Source organism: Notolepis coatsorum, assembly GCF_963971535.1.
Source record: "Notolepis coatsorum genome assembly, chromosome: 11".
Taxonomy (NCBI): Eukaryota; Metazoa; Chordata; class Actinopteri; order Aulopiformes; family Paralepididae; genus Notolepis; species Notolepis coatsorum.
Genome location: NC_140175.1, coordinates 3,183,898 through 3,208,990, shown reverse-complemented (window position 1 = coordinate 3,208,990; position 25,093 = coordinate 3,183,898). Strand labels below are relative to the sequence as shown.

The 25,093-nt window shown below is 46.0% G+C and overlaps 1 protein-coding gene across 1 annotated transcript in view; it reads right to left on the bottom strand.

Annotated features, from left to right (window-relative positions):
- The window catches only part of LOC311237462 (uncharacterized protein), a 58,135-nt gene extending 44,092 nt beyond the window's left edge, over positions 1–14,043 (bottom strand). The window contains exons 1-4 of the mRNA XM_084325354.1: positions 13,591–14,043; positions 11,192–11,278; positions 9,889–9,947; positions 8,050–8,848 (exon numbers count right to left, since the gene is read on the bottom strand). Of these exons, the coding sequence (XP_084181480.1) occupies positions 8,050–8,848; positions 9,889–9,947; positions 11,192–11,278; positions 13,591–13,732 (1,087 nt within the window). The 5' untranslated portion in view covers positions 13,733–14,043. The remainder of the gene's footprint in view (positions 1–8,049; positions 8,849–9,888; positions 9,948–11,191; positions 11,279–13,590) is intronic.
- Positions 14,044–25,093: the final 11,050 nt, after the last annotated feature.

Genomic DNA, 25,093 nt, shown 5'->3' with positions numbered 1-25,093 from the left:
GTGCAGGCAAATCAATAATGAAAGTTAGGAATTAGATCTAGGGATATTCTGGGAAGGGGGGGGTGTACTACCGGTTGTAAGCCAGCAGGGGGGGGCAATGCTCTATGAAAGTCAAGGGTCCACGGAGCTTCAGCAAGGCACCTGGAGACGGTGTATTACTCCCTGAGTCAGCGGGGAAAAGCAGCCTGGTCCCAGGGTAGATGTAGATCCCACAGTAGCAGTGGGGTAGGCGGTTCTCTGCTCCAGCAGCTTGGTCAAAGCAATGAAGAATAATAATCCTTGCCGGAAATTGGCTCTGCTGGTCCGGTGTAGGTATCCTCCGGTGCGCGGTAATGCACGGTTGAACTTGACGTTACTATCCTATTAGTACGCGGCAATAAATGCTCTATGTAGACGCACAATTACCCACTTCACGTGGTCTTTGACTCGTAATGAAGGTTTACTAATAAATAGCGAACGATACGTTAAACAAACGTATTAGGATAACACGAGACTCTATCTTGGGGCGATGCGAGCCCTACTCTGCCCACGTTGCGTAGTGGGGAGAGACGTCACTTGGATAACTGGAACTGAACGAGACTGAACGGGACAAGGGACTAAGAGGAGTTCTACATTTCTTGCGCCCTATTTATGTGCACGGTGAACAAATAGTACCATTCGTATTTCGGTAGCCGTATTCCTACGCGGAACCGGGGCTAGTTGGGACATGTTCGTCGGCACCTTTCAAGTCGGGTCTAGGGGGTAAGTCATTGGCGCCAGGGGATCGCTTCCAATAGGAGAACGAATATTATGGTCTGTCCTGTACCAGATAAAGGGATATTCCGTATATATGTACAAAGAATATACAAGGGATATCAAACGATATACAAATATTATACATGGGATCTCAGGCAATAAATATATATATTCGGTTTAATCTGACCCTTTGTAACAGCCGCCCCCTAATTAGTCCCACCTAATTAGCTAAGCAGAGACAGATTAACCGCACTGTCCACTACTCAATGTCCGTTGTGAGGGGTCGGTCAGTTCACAAAGTCATGGGTCATGGTCGTCATTAGTAGGGTTGGGCACCGAAAACCGGTTCTAATAGGAACCGGTTCCTAACTTCCGGTTCTGGAACCGGAAGTAACATATTTGAATTTCGATTCTAAATTTCGATTTTTTTTTTTTTTTTTTTTACTTTTTTTTTTTTTTTTAACTTTAATACCCTAGTTACAGTACAGCAACCAAATTAAACTGTATCAAGTCAACTGAAAATGTGAATAGTATGATTTTCTTTTTGAAAAAAAAAATAAAATAAAAAATCTCCTTCGAAATAAGCTGTGACCTGCTTTGACCTGCACCTCAAAGAATCGGAATCGAGAATCGTTTAGAACAGGAATCGATATGGAGAATCGGAATCGGAACCGGAATCGTTCAAATCCAAACGATGCCCAACCCTAGTCATTAGGCGAGTCGGGGAGCCTTGGCGACTATCAGCTTCGCCACGGGTCGGTTGTAGATCCGCCCTTGGCCGAGCACTTCTGCCACTCTGACCTTTCCGTCGGCACCAGTGGTCACTTTGCTTACGCGGCCGGCCGGCCACGCAGCTCGGGGTGGTGACTGGTCTATGGTCATGACGACTGGACGGGATGAAGGGGGGCTTAGGAGGAAGCGGGCCTGAGACTGCTTTGATCTGTGCTTGGCTGTGCTTTCTCCTCCTCCGTCTGTTTCTCTTGTTCGCTCTGTACCCCGTGTGAGGAGGGGCCGGTCCCGGCCGCCCCGTCAAGGAGTCGCTTGGGGTGCTGGGTTCGAGGTCAGCTACGTCTGAAGCGCAGCTGAGGGGGGTGGAGTTCCGAACTCCCTCTGGTACCCACGGTTCTCTCACGGGCCTCTCGCTTAATGTCAATAGCCTGTGCTGTACGGGGGAGAGGCCGGTGTCGCTCGCCTCTGTGTGTAGGCAGCTTGTAGACGTGGGTTGACTGTCAAGTCCGTAGAGGGGGCCTTGGAGCGTCCATCCCAGTCGGGTCTGAACCGCGACCGGGCATCCTTTGGGTCCGACGTGGGCCGCCTCAATTGGGAGAATGAGGTCCGCGTGGTCGGAGCCGATGAGCAGGGTCGGTGTGGCGCCGTCGATAAGCGGTATAGGTAGTTGACGTAGGTGCCCATACTTAGCCATCAGCTGTGGGATGGGGTAGGTGTACTGCGACAGGCCTATGTCGTGGCTGGTGAAGACGTTACTTATACTATACTGCTTCTCGGGCTTGTCCACCGCTGCTATCTCGAAGGAGACCTTTTCACCCTTTATGGTCTTCTGGTCCCTTCTGATGGTGCGTATGGTCATCGTATCTTTGACACCTCGCAGGCCCAACTGGGCTGCTGCGGAAGCGAGGAGGAGAGTCTTTTCGGACCCATCGTCCAGGACGGCGTAAGTGTCCAGGACCTTGTCCTCGTGGCTCAGGAGCACTCTGACCACTTTGAGGAGCACACGGGGGGTCCCGCTGTGCTGGTCAATGTGGAGCACTCCTGTGGGTGGTGACGTAGACTCTATATGGTGCGAGTCGCACCGTGACTCCCAGTGTCTGCCGTGGCAGTCGGGACACCAGGGAGCGGTCTGGTGGAACTTTGGTTCTGGTGCCACCGCCTCGGCATGGTACATTACCGCGACGGGCCCACTCGGTTGTCCTGGCTGACGCTTGTTGATGTCATGCAGGACCTCCAGGTGGGTGCCACCGCACCTGCTGCACTTCTTTTTCAAGCGGCACTCAGCTGCTAGGTGGCTGCGCGCGCAGCGGAAGCAGCGGCGGTGGTCCTTGACCCACTGGCTCACATCATCCGTGGTCAGCTTCTTGAAATCTTCGCACTGATAGAGCCGATGTTCTCCCTCACAGTACTGGCACTCAATCTTCCACTGGTCCTCTTTCGTCGAGGGGGTGTTGTGGTTCTGGTGCTGCGGTACTGATTCGGCTTGGTGCATAACAGTCACCGATCTTCGGCCATCGTTTACTCTCCTAGGTCCCTCTCTGGAGCTTGGTGTGCTCCGCAGGAACGTATCCAATCGTAGGCTGCTGACTTCTCTCGCCAGGAAGTCGGCCAAGTCTAGGAGGGATGGTTCTGGACCGTTAGGATCACGGTGGTCTCTTTGCCGCCTGAAGCGCTCCTGTCTGGCGGGCGGCAGCTTCTCTAAAATCCTCTCGACGTTAGAGTTGGCGTATAGCTCGTGCATACCCTTTTCTCGTTGCGCTCCCAGCATCCCTACCAGGGACTGTACTTTTATAGACAGGTCGTCTAGTGAGCGATTGTCTGTTGCTGGGGGTAAGCGGTCAATATGCCTTATCTCTTCTATTACGTAATCCCATATACGTCCATATCTCTGGTCCAGCGCTGCTAGAGCCGCAGTGTATGGGGTCGTAGAGGTGGCATAGGCTAGCGCTATATTGTGCGCCCGGGGCACTTTCAGGTGCTGCAGTAATATTGCATACTTGTGGCGTTCATCAGCGACATCCACCATCATTGTCTCTAAGCACATCCGGAGCTCCGTATACTGTGCTCGGTTCTCATGGGTGAAGTCTTGAAACGTCGGTGTGCCAATGTATGATGTCATGGATGACTGGCACATCGGTGAGCGTTGGGGGAGAGGCCTCCTAGGCGAGTCTCCTCTTGCGTGTCGTCTTGGGCTGGTACTTGGTGGGTACCGAAGGTCGGGTACCCAGGTGCTGTTCCTCGGGGCTGACGGTGCGTCAAACTCACCCGTGAGTTGAGTCGGGGGTTTGTAGCGCAGGGCCTCGGGGCTGACTTCTGGGCTGTACTGGACCTCCTGGTCCTGAGTACGTTGCTGCTGGTCGGGGCTGTACTGGGCCTCCTGGGCCAGAGTACGTTGCTGCTGGTCGGCTTGACACTCCTCCTCCTCCTCCTCCTCTCCCTCTGCTAGGACCTGGAGTCTTCTGTTCAGTCTCTCGGCGTGGTCCGGTTCTTCCCGGTTGCTAGGTCTCGTATGGACCGGCCGGGGAGGGGGTTCCGAGACGTGGACAGGATCCTCCTGTAGGCGGGGTCCCGGGTCGCTTCGTCGGGTAGGGGAATGTGTCCTAGACCCATATCTTGACGATCTCTGAGAGCTCCGTGCGGAGTGAGGGGGTGTCGCCATGGCAACCAGTTTGTCCATCAGCTCCGCCTGCAGCCGGTCGCGCTCTGCCTCGCGCCGGGCATGGGCTGCGTCGCGCGCTGCTTCGCGCTGGGCATTGGCGATGTCGCGCTGCGCATTGGCGCTGGCCTGGGCAGCGTCGCGCTGTGCGTTGGCGACGTCGCGCTGGGCATTGGCGCTGGCATGGGCGGCGTGGAGCTGTGCATTTGCGACGTCGGCGCGGCTTCTCTCGATGTTCTCTTCTGTCTGGAGGCGTCTGGTCTCCAGTCTTATTCGGTCGTCTTCACTCCTTTGTTGCGCCTGGAAGCGCTCTCGCTCGCCTGCAAAATGTTCGCGCTCGCACGTCTGTTGCGCTTGAAGTCGATCGCGTTCGGTGGAGGCTGCCAGGGTGGCGATGAGTGCTTGCGCCAGCATCTTGTCCGCCTCGCTGGGGGAAGACGCCGTTCGGGGCGATCGGCTCCCGGCAGTACTTGTTGGAGATCCGTTCTCCTGTTGCGTACCGAGGAGATCCGTCTCCTGGGTGCGCGTCTCTTTAGGGTTGTCTTCCTCCCGGAGCTGATCGGGGACTATTTCTTCGGTATTGTCTGGGGGTAAAGTCGTGTCAGTTCCCTCCTGGTCCCCACCGTGAGCTTGGTCAGTTACATTAGAACCCACTAGGGCCTCTGTTGGCGGGGTAGCCTGGTTGTTAGGGTCGGACATAATTTTACTTTCTACTTTTTCCGCGTTTAACTTCCCTTTAAAGCTAGGTATTGGACTGACAGAGTATGCCTCTAGATAGGGAGGTGGCTGCCGTCTGCGCTGCGGGCGATCTAGCTTAGGAGAACCGTTTGTGGAGTGTTCGTCATCGGCCATGTCAATATTAATATTATATTAATATTACGCTAATTATTATCCGGGGCTCGAAGGACCAATTGTAACTGAGGGGTACAATTCCCTGACTGTATTAATCAAGTATTAGTATCATTAAACTACTACCGTCTTGTACATTACTGGCCAATACCGTACAAAGGTATATTAGATTAGAACACTTCCACAATAACACGGTTTCCACACAAATACTCATTTAGAATATTTATTACATTAAGAATATGATATTACATTACTTTGTTCACTTTAGATGCGCTTATAAGGCAAAGAATGTGCAGGCAAATCAATAATGAAAGTTAGGAATTAGATCTAGGGATATTCTGGGAAGGGGGGGTGTACTACCGGTTGTAAGCCAGCAGGGGGGGGCAATGCTCTATGAAAGTCAAGGGTCCACGGAGCTTCAGCAAGGCACCTGGAGACGGTGTATTACTCCCTGAGTCAGCGGGGAAAAGCAGCCTGGTCCCAGGGTGCGCGCCGTGCAGGTGAAAGCCGTGGAGCCTCTGGTACGACAGAGACGGGCTCGAGTGATGGTCTCACGGGCAGGTGTAGATCCCACAGTAGCAGTGGGGTAGGCGGTTCTCTGCTCCAGCAGCTTGGTCAAAGCAATGAAGAATAATAATCCTTGCCGGAAATTGGCTCTGCTGGTCCGGTGTAGGTATCCTCCGGTGCGCGGTAATGCACGGTTGAACTTGACGTTACTATCCTATTAGTACGCGGCAATAAATGCTCTATGTAGACGCACAATTACCCACTTCACGTGGTCTTTGACTCGTAATGAAGGTTTACTAATAAATAGCGAACGATACGTTAAACAAACGTATTAGGATAACACGAGACTCTATCTTGGGGCGATGCGAGCCCTACTCTGCCCACGTTGCGTAGTGGGGAGAGACGTCACTTGGATAACTGGAACTGAACGAGACTGAACGGGACAAGGGACTAAGAGGAGTTCTACATTTCTTGCGCCCTATTTATGTGCACGGTGAACAAATAGTACCATTCGTATTTCGGTAGCCGTATTCCTACGCGGAACCGGGGCTAGTTGGGACATGTTCGTCGGCACCTTTCAAGTCGGGTCTAGGGGGTAAGTCATTGGCGCCAGGGGATCGCTTCCAATAGGAGAACGAATATTATGGTCTGTCCTGTACCAGATAAAGGGATATTCCGTATATATGTACAAAGAATATACAAGGGATATCCTATCCGCGCTGAGCAGGCGCCCCGACCGAACTGTAGGAGTCGCTGTTTACAACGACTCGGACCCACCCCGCCAGCTTCTCCCACCCTCTAATACAGCCAAAATAGTGTGAACGGCCAGCCAAGCTGGTGACAACGCCGGAGCTGTGAGCTGGATTCGAACAGGTGAATCCAGCGTCTCCGGTGTTGGTGACGAACGCAATCTCCGCTACGCCACCTGACTACCCTTAAGCCGCAGGTGTTTTAATGTTTAATTACAGTCTTCCCACCAGCATTGGGACACAATACTGTCGGACAAATAACAAGAATTAACTCATTTACAAGTTGTATTAAGTTTAGCAAATAAGGGAACAGATAAATAACATTTCAATGCAGTCAAAAAAGCAATATTTCGATTTTTACATTTTCGGGTTTGGTCACGTCGAGTCTCATATAAGCCGCACCGTTATATAAGCCGCAGGGTCGAAAAATGGGGGGGAAAAGCGCGGCTTATAGTCCGAAAATTACGGTACTACTATACCCAATATGGACATAAAGACCCTCAGATTATATATACTACTATACCCAATATGGACATGAAGACCCTCAGATTATATATACTACTATAGCCAATATGGACATAAAGACCCTCACATTATATATACAGCTTGTGTTATATTACGTTTTATTGTATTTTCTTTTTCTTGTGGCCATCTTGGTCTATATGTCATTTGTCAAGTAATTTGTCAAGTATATTATTATATAATTATTGTTTATGTGTCTTGTAAGCCCATATGGGCTGGGCATACACCTGTATGTAAGACACGAAAATTAAAAACATCAAATCAAATATATACAATCATAAAGACCCTCAGATTAAATCTGAAAGGCTGCACTTTAACCTTAAAATCACTTTTCCATCTCAAATCCAATGTGCTGGAGAACAGAGTCAAACACTCTGACAAGACACTTAACCCCTAACTGCTCTCGATGACAAGACACTTAACCCCCGACTGCTCTCGATGACAAGACACTTAACCCCTGACTGCTCTCGATGACAAGACACTTAACCCCTGACTGCTCTCGATGACAAGACACTTAACCCCTGACTGCTCCCGGTGACAAGACACTTAACCCCCGACTGCTCTCGATGACAAGACACTTAACCCCCGACTGCTCTCGATGACAAGACACTTAACCCCTGACTGCTCTCGATGACAAGACACTTAACCCCTGACTGCTCTCGATGACAAGACACTTAACCCCCGACTGCTCTCGATGACAAGACACTTAACCCCTGACTGCTCTCGATGACAAGACACTTAACCCTTAACTGCTCCCGATGACAAGACACTGAACCCCTGACTGCTCTCGATGACAAGACACTTAACCCCTAACTGCTCCCGATGACAAGACACTGAACCCCTAACTGCTCTCGATGACAAGACACTTAACCCCTTAACTGCTCCCGATGACAAGACACTTAACCCCTTAACTGCTCCCGATGACAAGACACTTAACCCCCGACTGCTCTCGATGACAAGACACTTAACCCCTGACTGCTCTCGATGACAAGACACTTAACCCCTGACTGCTCCCGATGACAAGACACTTAACCCCTGACTGCTCTCGATGACAAGACACTTAACCCCTGACTGCTCTCGATGACAAGACACTGAACCCCTAACTGCTCTCGATGACAAGACACTGAACCCCTGACTGCTCTCGATGACAAGACACTGAACCCCTGACTGCTCCCGATGACAAGACACTTAACCCCTGACTGCTCTCGATGACAAGACACTGAACCCCTGACTGCTCTCGATGACAAGACACTGAACCCCTGACTATATATATAAATGTATATATCGCCCATCTCTACTTACAGTGACTCTCCAGGGTCAGAGAGCGAAGGCAGAGCCAGGTGGGCAGGAAGGGGATCAGCTCACTGAGGCCCGAACATTTAGACAAGCGCAGCGACTCGATCCGTCCGCGAGGACAGCGCCCCCTGCTGGGCCCGGGGGCCGGAGCGAAGGCTCCACAGAGGTCCTCTGGATCCTGGAACCCGCACGGGGACGGCCCTTCCGACGCAAAGCGGAACTTTGCGCGCTTGCGGGGAATCGCGTGATCCTCCTCCTCCTCGTCGTCTCCAGCCGCTTCCGCGACGCGGTCCGAACAGCCGCCGGCCTCCTCCTCCTCCGAGACGCGCCGGCACGCGGCCTTCCCTCCGCCGCGCGCCGATTTGATTGGACGCTGGCCGCCACCGCGAGCGAACCCAGAGCCTCTGGCGTCAAGGAGCCAGGGCAGGAGGCCAGAGTCCGGGTCGGTCACGATCAGCTCCCGGGCTCGGCCGTGGTCCAGGATCCGGTGCAGGGCGTACAGCGTGTAGCGCGGCTCCGCACCCACCAGCGGCTTCTTCAGGTCCACGCGGCTCACGCTCCTCTCCAGCGCCCCCAGGAGGGGCCTCTGCTCGCTGGCCAGGCTCTGCAGGAACTGGGAGGGTCTGAGGGAGAAGTGTTTGGTGTATTTGGCCAGAACCAGGAGGAAGGGGTTGACGTCGCGGGAGTCGTTGTTGTTGGAGATGTACTTGACGGTGCTGCCGTCCGTGGTGCCGTAGAAGATGTCTTGTAGAAGCGTCTCCATCACTTCCTGTTTGCTTTCTTCTTCTGTGGTCAAGAGCCCGACCTGGAGTTAAACAAACATACATTACTTCTTCTTCTGTGGTCAAGTCCCCGACCTGGAGTTAAACAAACATACAGATTTTACTCCTTGTATAATATATATAGTTTCTGTTAGGATCTCTGTTAAACAGTACTGTATATTTGTATATATTGTATGTCATAAATGTAACAGTACTGTATATCTGTATGTCGTGTATCGCAGGGGTGTAAAAAGTACCCAGAAATTATACTTAAGTGAAAGTATGGATACCGTCTCAAAATCGTACTCAAGTAAAAGTAAAAGTATCTGGCTAAAATCACACTTGAGTAAAAGTCAAAAAGTTTCTACTTTTAAATGTACTTAAGTACTAAAAAGTTAAAGTAAAAACTTTTTTTCTGACTGTCTATTCTTCTGATAGCAGGTGTTTAATCAAAGATCCCCGCTTTCTAGTCTTGCAAAAGGACCAATCAGCATGGGTATGGGCGGGTTCATTTTCCATTGATGGGGATTTGATTGGCTGTTTTTAAATAAAGTGCGGCCGCAGGATTAATAACGCTAACGTTAGTTCGGCCAGAGAAACAAATATACTAATTAAAATAGTTGGACCTGCGAGATTTGTACTTTGTAGGTCTCCATTTTAAATGTAAGGAGTAAAAAGTATGTTTTTTTTCTCTGAAATGTAATTGAGTAAAAGTACAAGTATACAAACCTAATAATACTTGAGTAAAGTACAAAACCCCAAAAACAGTACTTAAGTAATGTAACAAAGTACAATTACTCAAGTACTTTACACCGCTGCGTGTATGTCATAAATGTCATGATATATATCTGTATATCTGTATGTTGTTTATGTCATAAATGTCATTATGAATTGAAAATGGGGGACCCTGATGTAAACAAGATGAAAGTCTTTCTCTGGTCTGCATCCCCTTAACAATTGTGTGTATTGAGCCGTACTGTATTGTACCCATTCTGCAATCGGTTAATAAAATGTTCAATCAATCAATCAATCAATCAATCAAACTACTTCTTAATCTTGCCCACGAATAAATCAAAATACCTACGTTGTGAGGCCCCCTGATATCTTGCAATATTCTTACCCACGCAGAGTGCGTAGATATCCCTACAACAACAACAACAACAACAACAACAACAACAACATCAATAACAAAGTCAGAATGGGATCTGAATGAAGTGTCTTGTTACGTCTATGGAACGCCAGGTGTGACAATAGGTTTCCTCTTATCGTGCAGAAAACGAGAATTGCTTTTGTACAGATGGAAATAACGTGTACAGGCGACAAACGTACCCCTATCATGCAAATAACGTGTACAGGCGACAAACGTACCCCTATCATGCAAATAACGTGTACAGGCGACAAACGTACCCCTATCATGCAAATAACGTGTACAGGCGACAAACGTACCCCTATCATGCAAATAACGTGTACAGGCGACAAACGTACCCCTATCATGCAAAGAATATGACCAATCACAGCGGAGACATTGGGATGATCCACTGATATGCCTCTCAGACCTCCTGTGCTGCGTTTCTGGACGTCTGCACACGTGACGAGCACACGTGTAGCTGGTGTGTCAATGACACATGGATAATATGCTAATTATTAACGTCTTAGATGTGATTGGTCAGAGAATCTGTGGAGGGGTTATATGTTGCCGTCTGCAAATGGTGATTCTGCACATTGTCTTGCATCTGAACGAGACCATTTGATGATGTATGTGCCAGTTAATCTTCTGCACAATAAGAAACGTCTCTTGGCACACTTGGCGTTTGCTAAGCAATCAGCAGAAGGAAACAGATATCAAGAGACGGAAATAGATAGCAGCGATAATCTGCATTTAAAATAATCTGGATTTAAAGCAATAATCTGGATTTAAAGTAATAATCTGGATTTAAATTAATAATATGGATTTAAAGTAATAATCTGCATTTAAAGTAATAATATGGATTTAAAGTAATAATCTGCATTTAAAGTAATAATATGGATCTAAAGTAATAATATGGATTTAAAGTAATAATCTGCATTTAAAGTAATAATCTGCATTTAAAATAATCTGGATTGAAAGTAATAATCTGGATAATCTGATATAACACAATCCCAACCTGAGCATGACGTAAGAGCAAAATGTCCGCCCGTGTGAATATGGTCAATTGGAAAGAAGACACCATAAGGAATGTAGCTCCATTTCACATGTTATGCTCGTTTGTTGGCTCTAAAGCACCCAAGTAATTTAATCTGTGACTCTAAATGGCACTCTTCCTCCTCCTCCTCTTTTTCATGTTCCACATTATTTGTATGTGGTTGTTATTTGTAAACCCTCGTTCCAAATGATTGAATGTTCCAACCTTTGAGATTCAGGCCTGGCTGGAGTCTGTCCAGGCCCGTTACGTTGAGATAAGGCAGGAGGTCCCTTAAGATGGATGTTGGGAGCTCTGTGTAACGGAGACAAATAAAACACAGTCCTATTAATTAAGAGACAATGCTATTTTTAAAACTATGTTATGCTTTATATGCAATCGACAAAATTCAGGCTAAGAATTCCTGTTATTCCTTTGTGTGACGGATCATACTGGGTCTGCGTTGTGTTTGATGTTAAATGAGAATGTCCCGAGGGGGAGTCGAACAGGGGGCTCCCGCATCCGCGGGCGACGACACAGGCCGCTGCACTAAGAAGTGAATTCACTCCTAACTACCGTACCTATGCGTCTGTTAACCCTGTTATGGGGAAGTGAGTTTAATTTACCAGCCCGCACTGCCACAGTCACTCGTCAACACACCTGTTTCCGTGACTGTGGACATACCCACGGGCTTCCCCGTTACACTCACCTCCCTAAACTCACGCCCCTCAGGACATCGGGGTCACTGGGCACCACTGTGACGGATCATACTGGGTCTGCGTTGTGTTTGATGTTAAATGAGAATGTCCCGAGGGGCTTCCCCGTTACATATGGTCTATGTGGTCTATCTGACAGTCCAATTAGGCTAATATTTGAGAACATGACCAACTCACTCCCAAAGCCAAAACAATTACTTGAATCCTTGGTGTCATATAGGCTACATGTAAAATCTAGAGCTGCGTTGTAGAGAATGAATCGGGGGAGATGGTAACGCTGACTCAGCTGCCGTTGGATCTGTTTTTGGGGGATAAGGGGACATTCTCTCGTTCAGAACGGGTAGAATTACACTCATTTGGGTGTAAAAACCCCAAAGGCCGTGGGGTCCAGTCAATGGATACAAACGGTACCAGATTTTACATCTCGATGACATCACAGATCCAAGTTCACTTGTTGCTGGCTTTAGGAAAGAGTTGTTTGTGTTCACATTATATTGACCGTCCTATTGTGGAATATTTTATGCAAAATATAAGTATAATTATAATAAGCATATCGTGAATAAGGGACATACAAGGAACAGTCACATATAATGGTATATTAATGGTAAATGGTGCATTTATAGAACAGCTTTTATACAAAAGCGCTTTAAAATTTGTTCCTCACATTTTGCCCATTCACTCACACACTCACACACCGACGGCGGAGGCGACCATGCGAGGTGCCGACCTGCTCATCGGGAGCTATTAGGGGTTAAGTGTCTTGCTCAAGGAGGACACTTCGACACGCTTCCCAGGAAGAGCGGGAATCGAACCGGGAACCTCCTGGGATTACCAGACGACTGCTTTACCTCCCGAGCCACGGTCGCACACATGATGAGCGCTGACCACAATGTGGTCCACGTTTAGCCACAGACTTACAAAATCCGACACAATCCGTTCATGCCGGTATTTGAGGCTTGTGCAAAGTACACGGTATTGCGCAAAATACCACTTCGACTCAGGCTCCAGTAGTTCCGTCAAACTAGATTTGATCTAGAAAATGATTGTGGAGGGTTGTAGCCAATGAGTGTGGCTTTCCAATGATACCCCACATGGGGATCTAAAAAAAAAAACTAAAACTAAAACACGAAAACAGGAAGAGAAAAACAGCCGAATGAATTGAAGTCTATGAGAAAACTGAGTACACAGTTTACCAAAATCACTCCTAATCACTCATTTCTGAATGGATCTTTATGAAATTTGGACATGTACTACATAAGGCTTCAGGCTATGGCTTTTTAAGCCATAACACCTTCTGGAAAACACTACTAAGTAACTACTACAGAAAAACGTGAGTAATACGTTTTTCTACAACTCAAGTTCAGACCTATGTTACTCTTATTACGTTAGCACTAAAAGTGAATTTTCTTTCTGGAATCAGAAACTTCAGAATGTCATCTTTCAAAAGAGCCCAGGCTCATGCATGTGCTATAAGTATAAAGTATGTTGTTTTGGTTAGCAAAAAAAGTATGCAGTCCTCAAAAACGAAAACTAAAATGGCCAATTTTGGAGGCGCCTGTAAACATTGATCGATTGCTTGATTGAAAACTTTATTAACAGATTGCAGAATGGGTACAGTACAGTACAGCTCAATACACACAATTGTTAAGGGGACGCAGACCAGAGAAAGACTTTCGTCTTGTTTACATCAGGGTCCACCATTTTCAATTAATCAGGACATATATGACATACAGATAGACAGTACTGCTACATCTATATACATTTATGACATACTGGTGGTGATACTGGAAGACAAACAGCAGGTTCTTTAACAACTGGTGGTGATACTGGAAGACAAACAGCAGGTTCTTTAACAACTGGTGGTGATACTGGAAGGGTTAGTTAATAGTTAACAGCAGCTGCTCTTCTTACCCAGAGCCTTCAGATGCACAGCTCCTGTGTTCAGACTGACTGCTCGGAGACACAGCTCTCTCAGACTGGTGGAGATAAGACTGTTACACTCAGCATGGCCTGCTAACATCAGCATTTTGTTATCATAGTAGTCTTCATGCATTTTATAACTGCTAGGGAAGTAGCTAGACTTGTTATATACAACGCAGATATCAGGAACACGCTAGGAAGACAAGTTAAGTTAGCTAGTAGCCTTTTTTAACGACGGTTAGCATATTTACATTAGCTGCTATCGTTAGCTTTGAACCCAAGTGGCTAACTTATAGCTACTATTCTAAAACACGCGTTAATATATATTAGTCACTATAATAACAACGATAACGGGTGTGTGACTGTTTACAGGACAGCGTTAGCATCATTCGCTGACTGACTGACTGAAACAGTCCCAATGTGTACAACACGGTGCAGCAACGAAATAACTCCGACCGACAGGGAAACGTGCAACAACAACACGGCACTTCCGCGTTACATGGAGCACGTGTCCCGCCCCCTCGCGTCACCACCACCACAGACCACTGCACTTCAGCGTCACATGGAGCACGTGTCCCGCCCCCTCGCGTCACCACCACAGACCACTGCACTTCCGCGTCACATGGAGCACGTGAGGGGAAGGGGGGGGGGGAGAGAGCGCGTGCGTGGGGATAAAATGCATTCACGCGCTACTCCCTTTCCCCCCACGAGCTCAAAATACCGAAAATGTCGCGGTGGTCATCATTGTGCGACCCTACTTCCTGAAAAATAGTTTGAATTTATTAAGTACACTTTAATACAACATAGTACTTCCATGGATTTACAACAACCGGTTTTTATTTTTATTTGTATTCATTGTTTGTGGAATTTATTGATATGATAAGCAGAACATTAACGTTACGTTGTGTTTATTATAATAAAGTGATTGGGTAAGATGATAGGCGTGTTCGAGATGGATTTCGGTTTGCCTCGACTAGTAGACGAGAGTAGCCGAGTGAAGCCGGGGGAGGAGTTAAAAAGGCGGACACTGCCGATTTCCAATAGTACCCAGCTGCAGCCCCGGAGACCAGCGCTTACAAGCCCCCGCACATACAAGCCCGCACATAGCAACCCCTCGCTTCCATTGGCTGATTTTGGTCACGTGATTTTGGCACGTTGCACTGCGGGATTGATTGATTGATTGATTGAAAACTTTATGGTGACGTGATTTTGTGTCACGTTGCACGTTGCACTGCGGGATTGATTGATTGATTGATTGAAAACTTTATTAACAGATTGCCGTATGATTTGGGTCACGTTGCACTGCGGGATTGATTGATTGATTCATTGATTCATTGATTGATTGATTGATTGATTGAAAACTTTATTAACAGATTGATTGATTGATTGAAAACTTTATTAACAGATTGTAGAATGGGTACACGTGACCTGACCGATTGATTGATTGATTGATTGATTGATTGATTGATTGATTGAAAACTTTATTAACAGATTGCAGAATGGGTACAGTGACCGATTGATTGATTGATTGATTGATTTATTGATTGATTGAAAACTTTATTAACAGATTGCAGAATGGGTACAGTGACCGATTGATTGATTGATTGATTGATTTATTGATTGATTGATTTATTGATTGATTGATTGATTGAAAACTTTATTAACAGATTGCAGAATGCAGTACAGCTCAATACACACAATTGTTAAGGGGATGCAGACCATGCAGTACTGTTACATTTGTGACATACAGTAAATATATACAAGGGGGAGGGAACTGTACATTTATGATGAATTGAAAATGGGGGACCCTGATGTAAACAAGACGGAAGTCTTTCTCTGGTCTGCATCCCCTTAACAATTGTGTGTATTGAGCTGTACTGCAGATATATTTCAATTGCCTTACTTATTTACATAAGTATTATAGGCCTACAGCAGTATTGTACAGACAGTCTGTGTGAAGTCTGTGTGGTTATCCAGCTGCACAAAGGCAGAGCAAGAGGCTCTACAGAGGGTGGTGAAGGCGGCAGGCAGGATTGTCGGGACTCCTCTATCAAACATCACCTCCGTCTTCACCTCCCGCTGCCTCCACCGCTCCAAGTGTATCATCAAGGACCAGTCTCACCCAGCACATCACCTCTTTCAGCTCCTTCCCTCAGGGAGGAGATACCGGTCCATACATGCCAAGAGTTAAAGATTTAAGAACAGCTTTTTCCCCCAAGCAGTCAGACTGTTAAACGCTCATTGACTGTCCCCTCACGTGCACCATGCACTTACCTGGACTTGATAATCACTGTTACCACTCATCATGCACTTTATTTAAAATATTCTGTTATGTACAGTGTTATATGTGTTTCATGTATGTATATATTGTACTACGGTCTGTGGGAGCTCCCCTGAAATTTCACTCACGGTCATATAAGAGTTTTAATGTAGACGGTTTTATTAATGAAATGTTGGGTATAAACTGGGAGGAGGTATGTTGTGAGGATGACCCAGAGGTTGCACTGGACTTATTTATGTCAGAAACAAATCAGCCCCATGGATAGATAGTAGCTTTTAATGAATTTTAATGAATGAGAGAGACATACTGTAGCCAAAAAAGCATCAGTGTGTTCCAGTTCTGCAGATGACAGACAAAAGTACCGTTCCTTACGTAATCAAGTCACAAAGTTAAATAAGGTGAGAAAAAGGGAATATTTTAAACCATGGTTATATGATGTGAGAAATGATGGTAAAAATCTATGGAATGTTTTAAATCAAATTATGGGTAGAAAATCCAATGTCTGTACACCTTTTGTTGAGTCATATGGAATTGTCCTAACCAAACCATGTGATATTGCCAACCATTTTAATGATTTTTATGCAAGTAAGATATCTCAGCTCAGGCAGGGAATGCACATCTCAAACAATACAAAATCAAATGACATAATTAAGAATATCATAATGAAAGATAAAGGGTGTACATTTGATTTTCAACAGGTTGAGGTTAGTGATATTGAAAGGTTACTCCAGGCTCTACCTGACAGCAAGTTAGCTGGCACAGACAACTTGGATAGTAAATTATTGAGAATTACTGCTACGATCATAGCAAGTCCAGTGTCATATTATTAATAGATGTATACAACGTATATGTACATTACATTTTCTATATTAGGTCTGGAGTTGGCCTCATTAAAAACTGATTTGGAGTCTTTGGGTAAAGGAGTAACCTTAGCCTCCTTCCATATCTTTGGACATAGTCCCACTTGTATACATCTATTAATAATATGACACTGGACTTGCTATGATCGTAGCAGTAATTCTCAATAATTTACTATCCAAGTTGTCTGTGCCAGCTAACTTGCTGTCAGGTAGAGCCTGGAGTAACCTTTCAATATCACTAACCTCAACCTGTTGAAAATCAAATGTACACCCTTTATCTTTCATTATGATATTCTTAATTATGTCATTTGATTTTGTATTGTTTGAGATGTGCATTCCCTGTCTGAGCTGAGATATCTTACTTGCATAAAAATCATTAAAATGGTTGGCAATATCACATGGTTTGGTTAGGACAATTCCATATGACTCAACAAAAGGTGTACAGACATTGGATTTTCTACCCATAATTTGATTTAAAACATTCCATAGATTTTTACCATCATTTCTCACATCATATAACCATGGTTTAAAATATTCCCTTTTTCTCACCTTATTTAACTTTGTGACTTGATTACGTAAGGAACGGTACTTTTGTCTGTCATCTGCAGAACTGGAACACACTGATGCTTTTTTGGCTACAGTATGTCTCTCTCATTCATTAAAATTCATTAAAAGCTACTATCTATCCATGGGGCTGATTTGTTTCTGACATAAATAAGTCCAGTGCAACCTCTGGGTCATCCTCACAACATACCTCCTCCCAGTTTATACCCAACATTTCATTAATAAAACCGTCTACATTAAAACTCTTATATGACCGTGAGTGAAATTTCAGGGGAGCTCCCACAGACCGTAGTACAATATATACATACATGAAACACATATAACACTGTACATAACAGAATATTTTAAATAAAGTGCATGATGAGTGGTAACAGTGATTATCAAGTCCAGGTAAGTGCATGGTGCACGTGAGGGGACAGTCAATGAGCGTTTAACAGTCTGACTGCTTGGGGGAAAAAGCTGTTCTTAAATCTTTAACTCTTGGCATGTATGGACCGGTATCTCCTCCCTGAGGGAAGGAGCTGAAAGAGGTGATGTGCTGGGTGAGACTGGTCCTTGATGATACACTTGGAGCGGTGGAGGCAGCGGGAGGTGAAGACGGAGGTGATGTTTGATAGAGGAGTCCCGACAATCCTGCCTGCCGCCTTCACCACCCTCTGTAGAGCCTCTTGCTCTGCCTTTGTGCAGCTGGATAACCACACAGACTTCACACAGACTGTCTGTACAATACTGCTGTAGGCCTATAATACTTATGTAAATAAGTAAGGCAATTGAAATATATCTGCAGTACAGCTCAATACACACAATTGTTAAGGGGATGCAGACCAGAGAAAGACTTCCGTCTTGTTTACATCAGGGTCCCCCATTTTCAATTCATCATAAATGTACAGTTCCCTCCCCCTTGTATATATTTACTGTATGTCACAAATGTAACAGTACTGCATGGTCTGCATCCCCTTAACAATTGTGTGTATTGAGCTGTACTGCATTCTGCAATCTGTTAATAAAGTTTTCAATCAATCAATCAATCAATAAATCAATCAATCAATAAATCAATCAATCAATCAATCAATCGGTCACTGTACCCATTCTGCAATCTGTTAATAAAGTTTTCAATCAATCAATCAATAAATCAATCAATCAATAAATCAATCAATCAATCAATCAATCGGTCACTGTACCCATTCTGCAATCTGTTAATAAAGTTTTCAATCAATCAATCAATCAATCAATCAATCAATCAATCAATCGGTCAGGTCACGTGTACCCATTCTACAATCTGTTAATAAAGTTTTCAATCAATCAATCAATCTGTTAATAAAGTTTTCAATCAATCAATCAATCAATCAATGAATCAATGAATCAATCAATCAATCCCGCAGTGCAACGTGACCCAAATCATACGGCAATCTGTTAATAAAGTTTTCAATCAATCAATCAATCAATCCCGCAGTGCAACGTGCAACGTGACACAAAATCACGTCACCATAAAGTTTTCAATCAATCAATCAATCAATCCCGCAGTGCAACGTGCCAAAATCACGTGACCAAAATCAGCCAATGGAAGCGAGGGGTTGCTATGTGCGGGCTTGTATGTGCGGGGGCTTGTAAGCGCTGGTCTCCGGAGCTGCAGCTGGAAGCATCTCGCCGATTTCACGAGAGCCTCTCGCCTAGTCTCGCATGGCAGATACGCTTTCACGTCACCACACACACATTACACACCTGTCCAGCTCATTATAATGCGATGGCCGTGTGCAAAATTAGATCAGATTCAAATGTACAGCACACCATATACTATATATATAGTGGAATATACTATTCATATACCATAATCATGTATACCATCTTGTTGCGTGCTCCTGGCCGCACGCACACAACACACTGCTGAATAATTCTGTTTTGCATCAATATATATATGTATACTGTGTATATTGAGGCAAAACAGAATTATATATACAGTATTGAGGCAAAACAGACGACGCATGTGTGTATGTGTGTGTGTCTGACAGCTTGAAGTTTATCATGATGATATGATGATAACGCATAACATAATAAAGTTTTCAATCAATCAATCAATCAATCAAACGTCTCATAACTCCCTGGCTGTCACATGGCTGGTGACAGACAACTTTTCTGAGCCAATAGGCGCTTTGCGCGACCGTAGCAAGTCGCTTCCCAGCCGGGAGCAGCCGAGTGAGAGGTACCGTGGCGCCTCGCTCTGAAGGCTGTGCGTGGCTCGCTCCCACGAGAGTTCCACGCCTCGCCTCGTCAGATTTTCAGAGCAAGTCGGACAACATTCTAACCGTCATGCAACGCGCTTGGCGAGGCCGTAGTAAAACCTGCGCAGATCTGCGTCCGCCTATCCCATCTCGAACAAGCCTATTGTTATGTCTACGATACTCAACTCTTCCTCTCCTTCCCTCCCTCAGATATCCACATCTCTAAGCGGATCGCGGCCTGTCTGTCTGACATCTCCGCCTGGATGACGACCAACCACGTCAAACTGAACCTAAGCAAAACAGAATTGCTCCACCTGCCGGCCAAATCCTCCCCCCTGACCAACCTTTCCATCACAGTCGAGAATGCAGCTGTGACCGCGTCCCCGACCGCCAAGAACCTTGGTGTTGTCCTCGACGACCAGTTGAACTTCTCTGCTCACATCGCAGCGACAACCAGAACCTGCAGATTCCTCCTGAGCAACGTCAGAAGGATACGCCCCTTCCTGACAAGAGGCCACCCAACTCCTCGTCCAATCAACAGTCATCTCCCGCCTCGACTACTGCAACGCACTGCTCGCTGGCCTTCTGGCCACTGCCACCAAGCCTCTTCAACTCATTCAGAACGCAGCGGCCCACCTGATCTCAAACCTACCAAAGTCGGTCCATGTCACCCCACTTCTTAGGGACCTGCACTGGCTCCCCATTGCTGCACGAATCCGCTTCAAGGCCCTCGACCTGCATACCGTGCGGCAAAGGGAACCGCTCCCGCCGACCTCCGGTCAATGGTCTCTAACTACACACCCTCAAGACCCCTACGCTCTGCATCTTCTGTCCGCCTCAGACCTACTCTCCTATCCGAGCTCTGGGAGGGTCATCAAAGAGAAGTCGCCTATTCTCAGTCCTCAGCCCCACAATGGTGGAATGAACTACCCACCCCAGTTAGGACAGCCGAAACCCGTCCAATCTTTCGCCGTCGACTAAAGACGCACTTCTTCAACCATTATCTGAAATAAAAAAAATTATAAAAAAAATCTAACCCTAACTAACCTTACTGTCATGCACTTGTCCTAATAAACTAACCTACACTGTAGCACTCAACACTTTGATGAACATTGTTACTCGTTTCAAGTTTCAAGTTCAAGTTTCTTTAATAGTTGTCATACAGAAGTACAGAATACTTTTGTACAAAATGCTTCTTACTGTTGCGCTCCAGAGACTGTGCATGACAAGATAAGTATGAAATAAAGACATAGTAAAAATTAGAAGTAAAAAAAGAGGTCACAGTGTTCAGTTTAGACATATGTACAATGTTCGTAGACGTAGTTACCATACAATATACAATACTGTGCAGTGTACTAATATACAATACTATATAGTGCAAGGCATAAATGGACGAGGTGCAGTTTAGGTACAATTCACAGTAGGTGTACGAGTTGTAGTGCAAATCCTTTATCAATAAATATAAAGTGTAAGTGTGTTTGTGTGATCTAAAGTGTGGAGAGTGGGTGCTGCAGTGTGTTGTTTGTTTGAGTGAGTGTGTGCGTGTGGGTGTGTGTGCTGTGTGCATTTGATGGTTGTTGCATAGTGATTATTGTTCGTTTAGCGATTATTGTTCGTTTAGCAGCCTGATGGCCTGGGGATAGAAGCTCCTTCTGAGTCTTTCTGTGCTCGCCATAAGACTCCGGTATCGCTTGCCTGACGGCAGCAGTTCAAAGAGGCAGTTGTTCGGGTGGCTCGAGTCCTTAATAATTCTCTTAGCCTTCCCCTTGCACCGCTTGTTGTAAATGTTCTGGAGGGTGGGAAGCCCCCCTCTAATTGTGCGTTCGGCTGAACGTGTCACTCTTTGTAGTCTGCTACGGTCTTGTGCAGTGCTATTCCCAAACCAGGAGGTGATGTTGCCGGTCAGGATGCTCTCTATTGTACATGAGTAGAAGTTCCTAAGGATCTTCTGACTGACTTGGAACTTCCTTAGGCGCCTGAGGAAGTAGAGGCGTTGTCGTGCCTTCTTCACAACACTGTCAATGTGTGTGGTCCATGTCAAGTCCTCGGATATGTGGGCTCCGAGGTACTTGAAACTGTTCACTCTCTCAACTGGTGCCCCGTCGATGCTGAGGGGGCTGTAGTCCTTGACCCCCGACCTCCTGAAGTCCACAATCATCTCTTTTGTTTTGCTGACGTTCAGGGAGAGGCAGTTCTCCTGACACCACTGTGACAGGTTCTCTACCTCTTCCAGGTAGGCCCTTTCGTCGTTGGCAGAGATCAGGCCCACCACTACTGTGTCATCAGCAAATTTGATGATGGTGTTGTTGTTCCGCTGTGCTACGCAGTCATGTGTGTACAGGGAGTAGAGGAGGGGGCTCAGAACACAGCCCTGGGGGGCCCCTATGTTGAGCGTGATGGATGAGGAGGTGCAGTTGCCGGCTCTTACCACCTGGGGTCTGCCCGTCAGGAAGTCCAGGACCCACTGGCACAGGTCATAGTTCAAGCCCAGGTCCCTGAGCTTGGCTATGAGTTTGGAGGGGACTATGGTATTGAATGCTGAGCTGTAGTCGATGAACAGCATTCTCACATAGTTCCCCTTCCTCTTGTCCAGATGTGATGCTGCTGTGTGCAGCACATGGGCTATGGCGTCCTCCGTGGACCTGTTGGGGCGATATGCAAATTGCAGGGGGTCCAGGTTGATGGGGAGGGAGGAACAGATGTAGCCCTTCACTAGCTTCTCAAAGCACTTCATGGCTATGGAGGTGAGGGCTACAGGGCGGTAGTCGTTGAGGCAAGCGGGCGTAGATTTTTTGGGTACAGGGATGATGGTGGACTTCTTCAGACAGGTGGGGATGACGGCCTGTTCCAAGGACAGGTTGAAGATGTCAGTGAATACCGGGGCCAGTTGGTCGGCACAGCTGATAGAGTTGTGCCCTTCCTGATGACTTGTCGTACAGAACTTGTAAGTCGCTTTGGATAAAAGCGTTAGCTAAATGACTACATGTAAATGTAAAATGTAGTAGTAGTAATAATAGTAGTAGTAGTAATAGTAGTAGTAGTAGTAATAGTAGTAGTAGTGGTGGTAGCAGCAGCAGTAGTAGTAGTAATAATAGTATTAATAGTAGCAGTAGTAGTAGTAATAGTATTAGTAGCAGTAGTAGTAGTAATAGTAGCAGCCAGGGATATCTATAGAACACTAGATAGCTTAAGGCGGAGTCACCAGCGTCACTGAACCGCCGCCATCTTGCTCCAGTTAGCCTTGAGTGAGAGTGAGTGAGCTGCACAGACAAAAATACTCATAACTCGGTGAAATATTGACGGATTTACAAACGGGTTGGTTTGCTATAAACATCAAAGATGTAGTTATGATACTGCATACTTATAAAAAAAAAAATTCTTTAAAGATGTTTTTTTTTTACAAACCGCTTGAATCATAGCCACGTTAATAATGCTTGTAATAAACCAAACCGTTTGTAAATCCGTCAATATTTCAGCGAGTTATGAGTATTTTTGTCTGTGCAGCTCACTCACTCTCACTCAAGGCTGACTGGAGCAAGATGGCGGCGGTTCAGTGACGTCGCTCTCCATTGGCCGGCAGCGCGGGCAAGCTATCTAGTGTTCTACATATATCTATGGTAGCAGCAGCAGCAGTAGTAGTAGTATTATTATTTATGATTAATAGTAGTAGTAGTAGTAGTAGTAGTAATAATAGTAGTAGTAGTAGTACTATTACTACATATCTGGTACAGTGGTTTAGATCTATCTCTGCTTCTATAGATCTGGTACAGTGGTTTAGATCTATCTCTCCTTCTATAGATCTGGTACAGTGGTTTAGATCTATCTCTCCTATAGATCTGGTACAGTGGTTTAGATCCATCTCTCCTTCTATAGATCTGGTACAGTGGTTTAGATCTATCTCTGTTGCTATAGATCTGGTACAGTGGTTTAGATCTATCTCTGCTTCTAAACCAATCTCTGCTTCTATAGATCTGGTACAGTGGTTTAGATCCATCTCTCCTTCTATAGATCTGGTACAGTGGTTTAGATCCATCTCTCCTTCTATAGATCTGGTACAGTGGTTTAGATCTATCTCTGCTTCTATAGATCTGGTACAGTGGGTCCATCTCTCCTTCTATAGATCTGGTACAGTGGTTTAGATCCATCTCTCCTTCTATAGATCTGGCACAGTGGTTTAGATCCATCTCTCCTTCTATAGATCTGGCACAGTGGTTTAGATCCATCTCTCCTTCTATAGATCCGGTACAGTGGTTTAGATCCATCTCTCCTATAGATCTGGTACAGTGGTTTAGATCCATCTCTCCTTCTATAGATCTGGCACAGTGGTTTAGATCCATCTCTCCTATAGATCTGGTACAGTGGTTTAGATCCATCTCTCCTTCTATAGATCTGGCACAGTGGTTTAGATCCATCTCTCCTTCTATAGATCTGGCACAGTGGTTTAGATCCATCTCTGCTTCTATAGATCTGGCACAGTGGTTTAGATCCATCTCTCCTTATTATTATTTATTAGCAGCACGAAGATTATCTTACATTACTTGAGAATTAGAGTCGCGCTTGTAAGGCGAAGAATGTGCATGAATAGGTCAAGAGCGTAAGTCCATTAGAATATTACGCAGGAGATAATGAATACCACCTGTATCATAGGAATTATATCTATGGTACACTAGTAGGGCAGCGGGAGATACTAGTAGGGTCCCTCCGGTTGTAGGCCAGCAGGGGGGAGGATTTGTCGGTAACGAAAGTCTGGGTCAACGAAGAATAGGGAGACTCCAGGTACAGGAGACAGTGCAATAATCTCTTGATCCGCAGACGAACAACAGCTATTCTCCGGTATGCAGTGCAGCATGGAGGAAAGCTAGCCAGCCTCAGGCGTCCTAGAGGCGGGCTCGACGATGCTCCTCACAGGGTAAATCCCACACAGTTGTGGGTGTAGACGATTCTCCGCTCCATCAGATACAGGACCAAAGCAAATATAATCCAGCCGAAAAGGGCTCTGTAGTCGTCGGGTAGGTTATCCAGTGTACATATCCACACGGTCCTCGTCTAGGGCTCCTCGGATGACGGCACCAGGTTAAGCCGCCCAGCCTGGATAAGCACACTAGCTAGGTACGAGGAAGCGTTGGTAATGCTGGTCACTGTAGAACGGTAGCCGCACGATACACTATACATAAATAGACTATTACTGAATAATAGAATAGGTCGAACTCGACGGTACAGCGTTAAACTCTGACACTTCAGCTATCAATTCGCACGCGGTCTCAAGGCTCTATTTTGGGGCAAAACGGGCCCACTTCACAGCACGTTGTATCGTGGTGTGAGGCTTCAACTTATTGGGTAACAGTACTTCTGTATTCACCTGCGTCGTATTTATACGTTAGGTGAACAAACTAGTACCAGCCTTATTTCTGTCTCGTATTCTTGCGCAGAGCCGGTCATGTCCAGGCATGTCTTGGCGGTGACTTTGAACTAGACATTGGGGGTATGGCTGTGGCGCCTAGGGGATCGCTGTCCAATAGGAGAACGAAATATTATGGTCTGTACTAGGTAAAAGGGATATTCCGTGTATA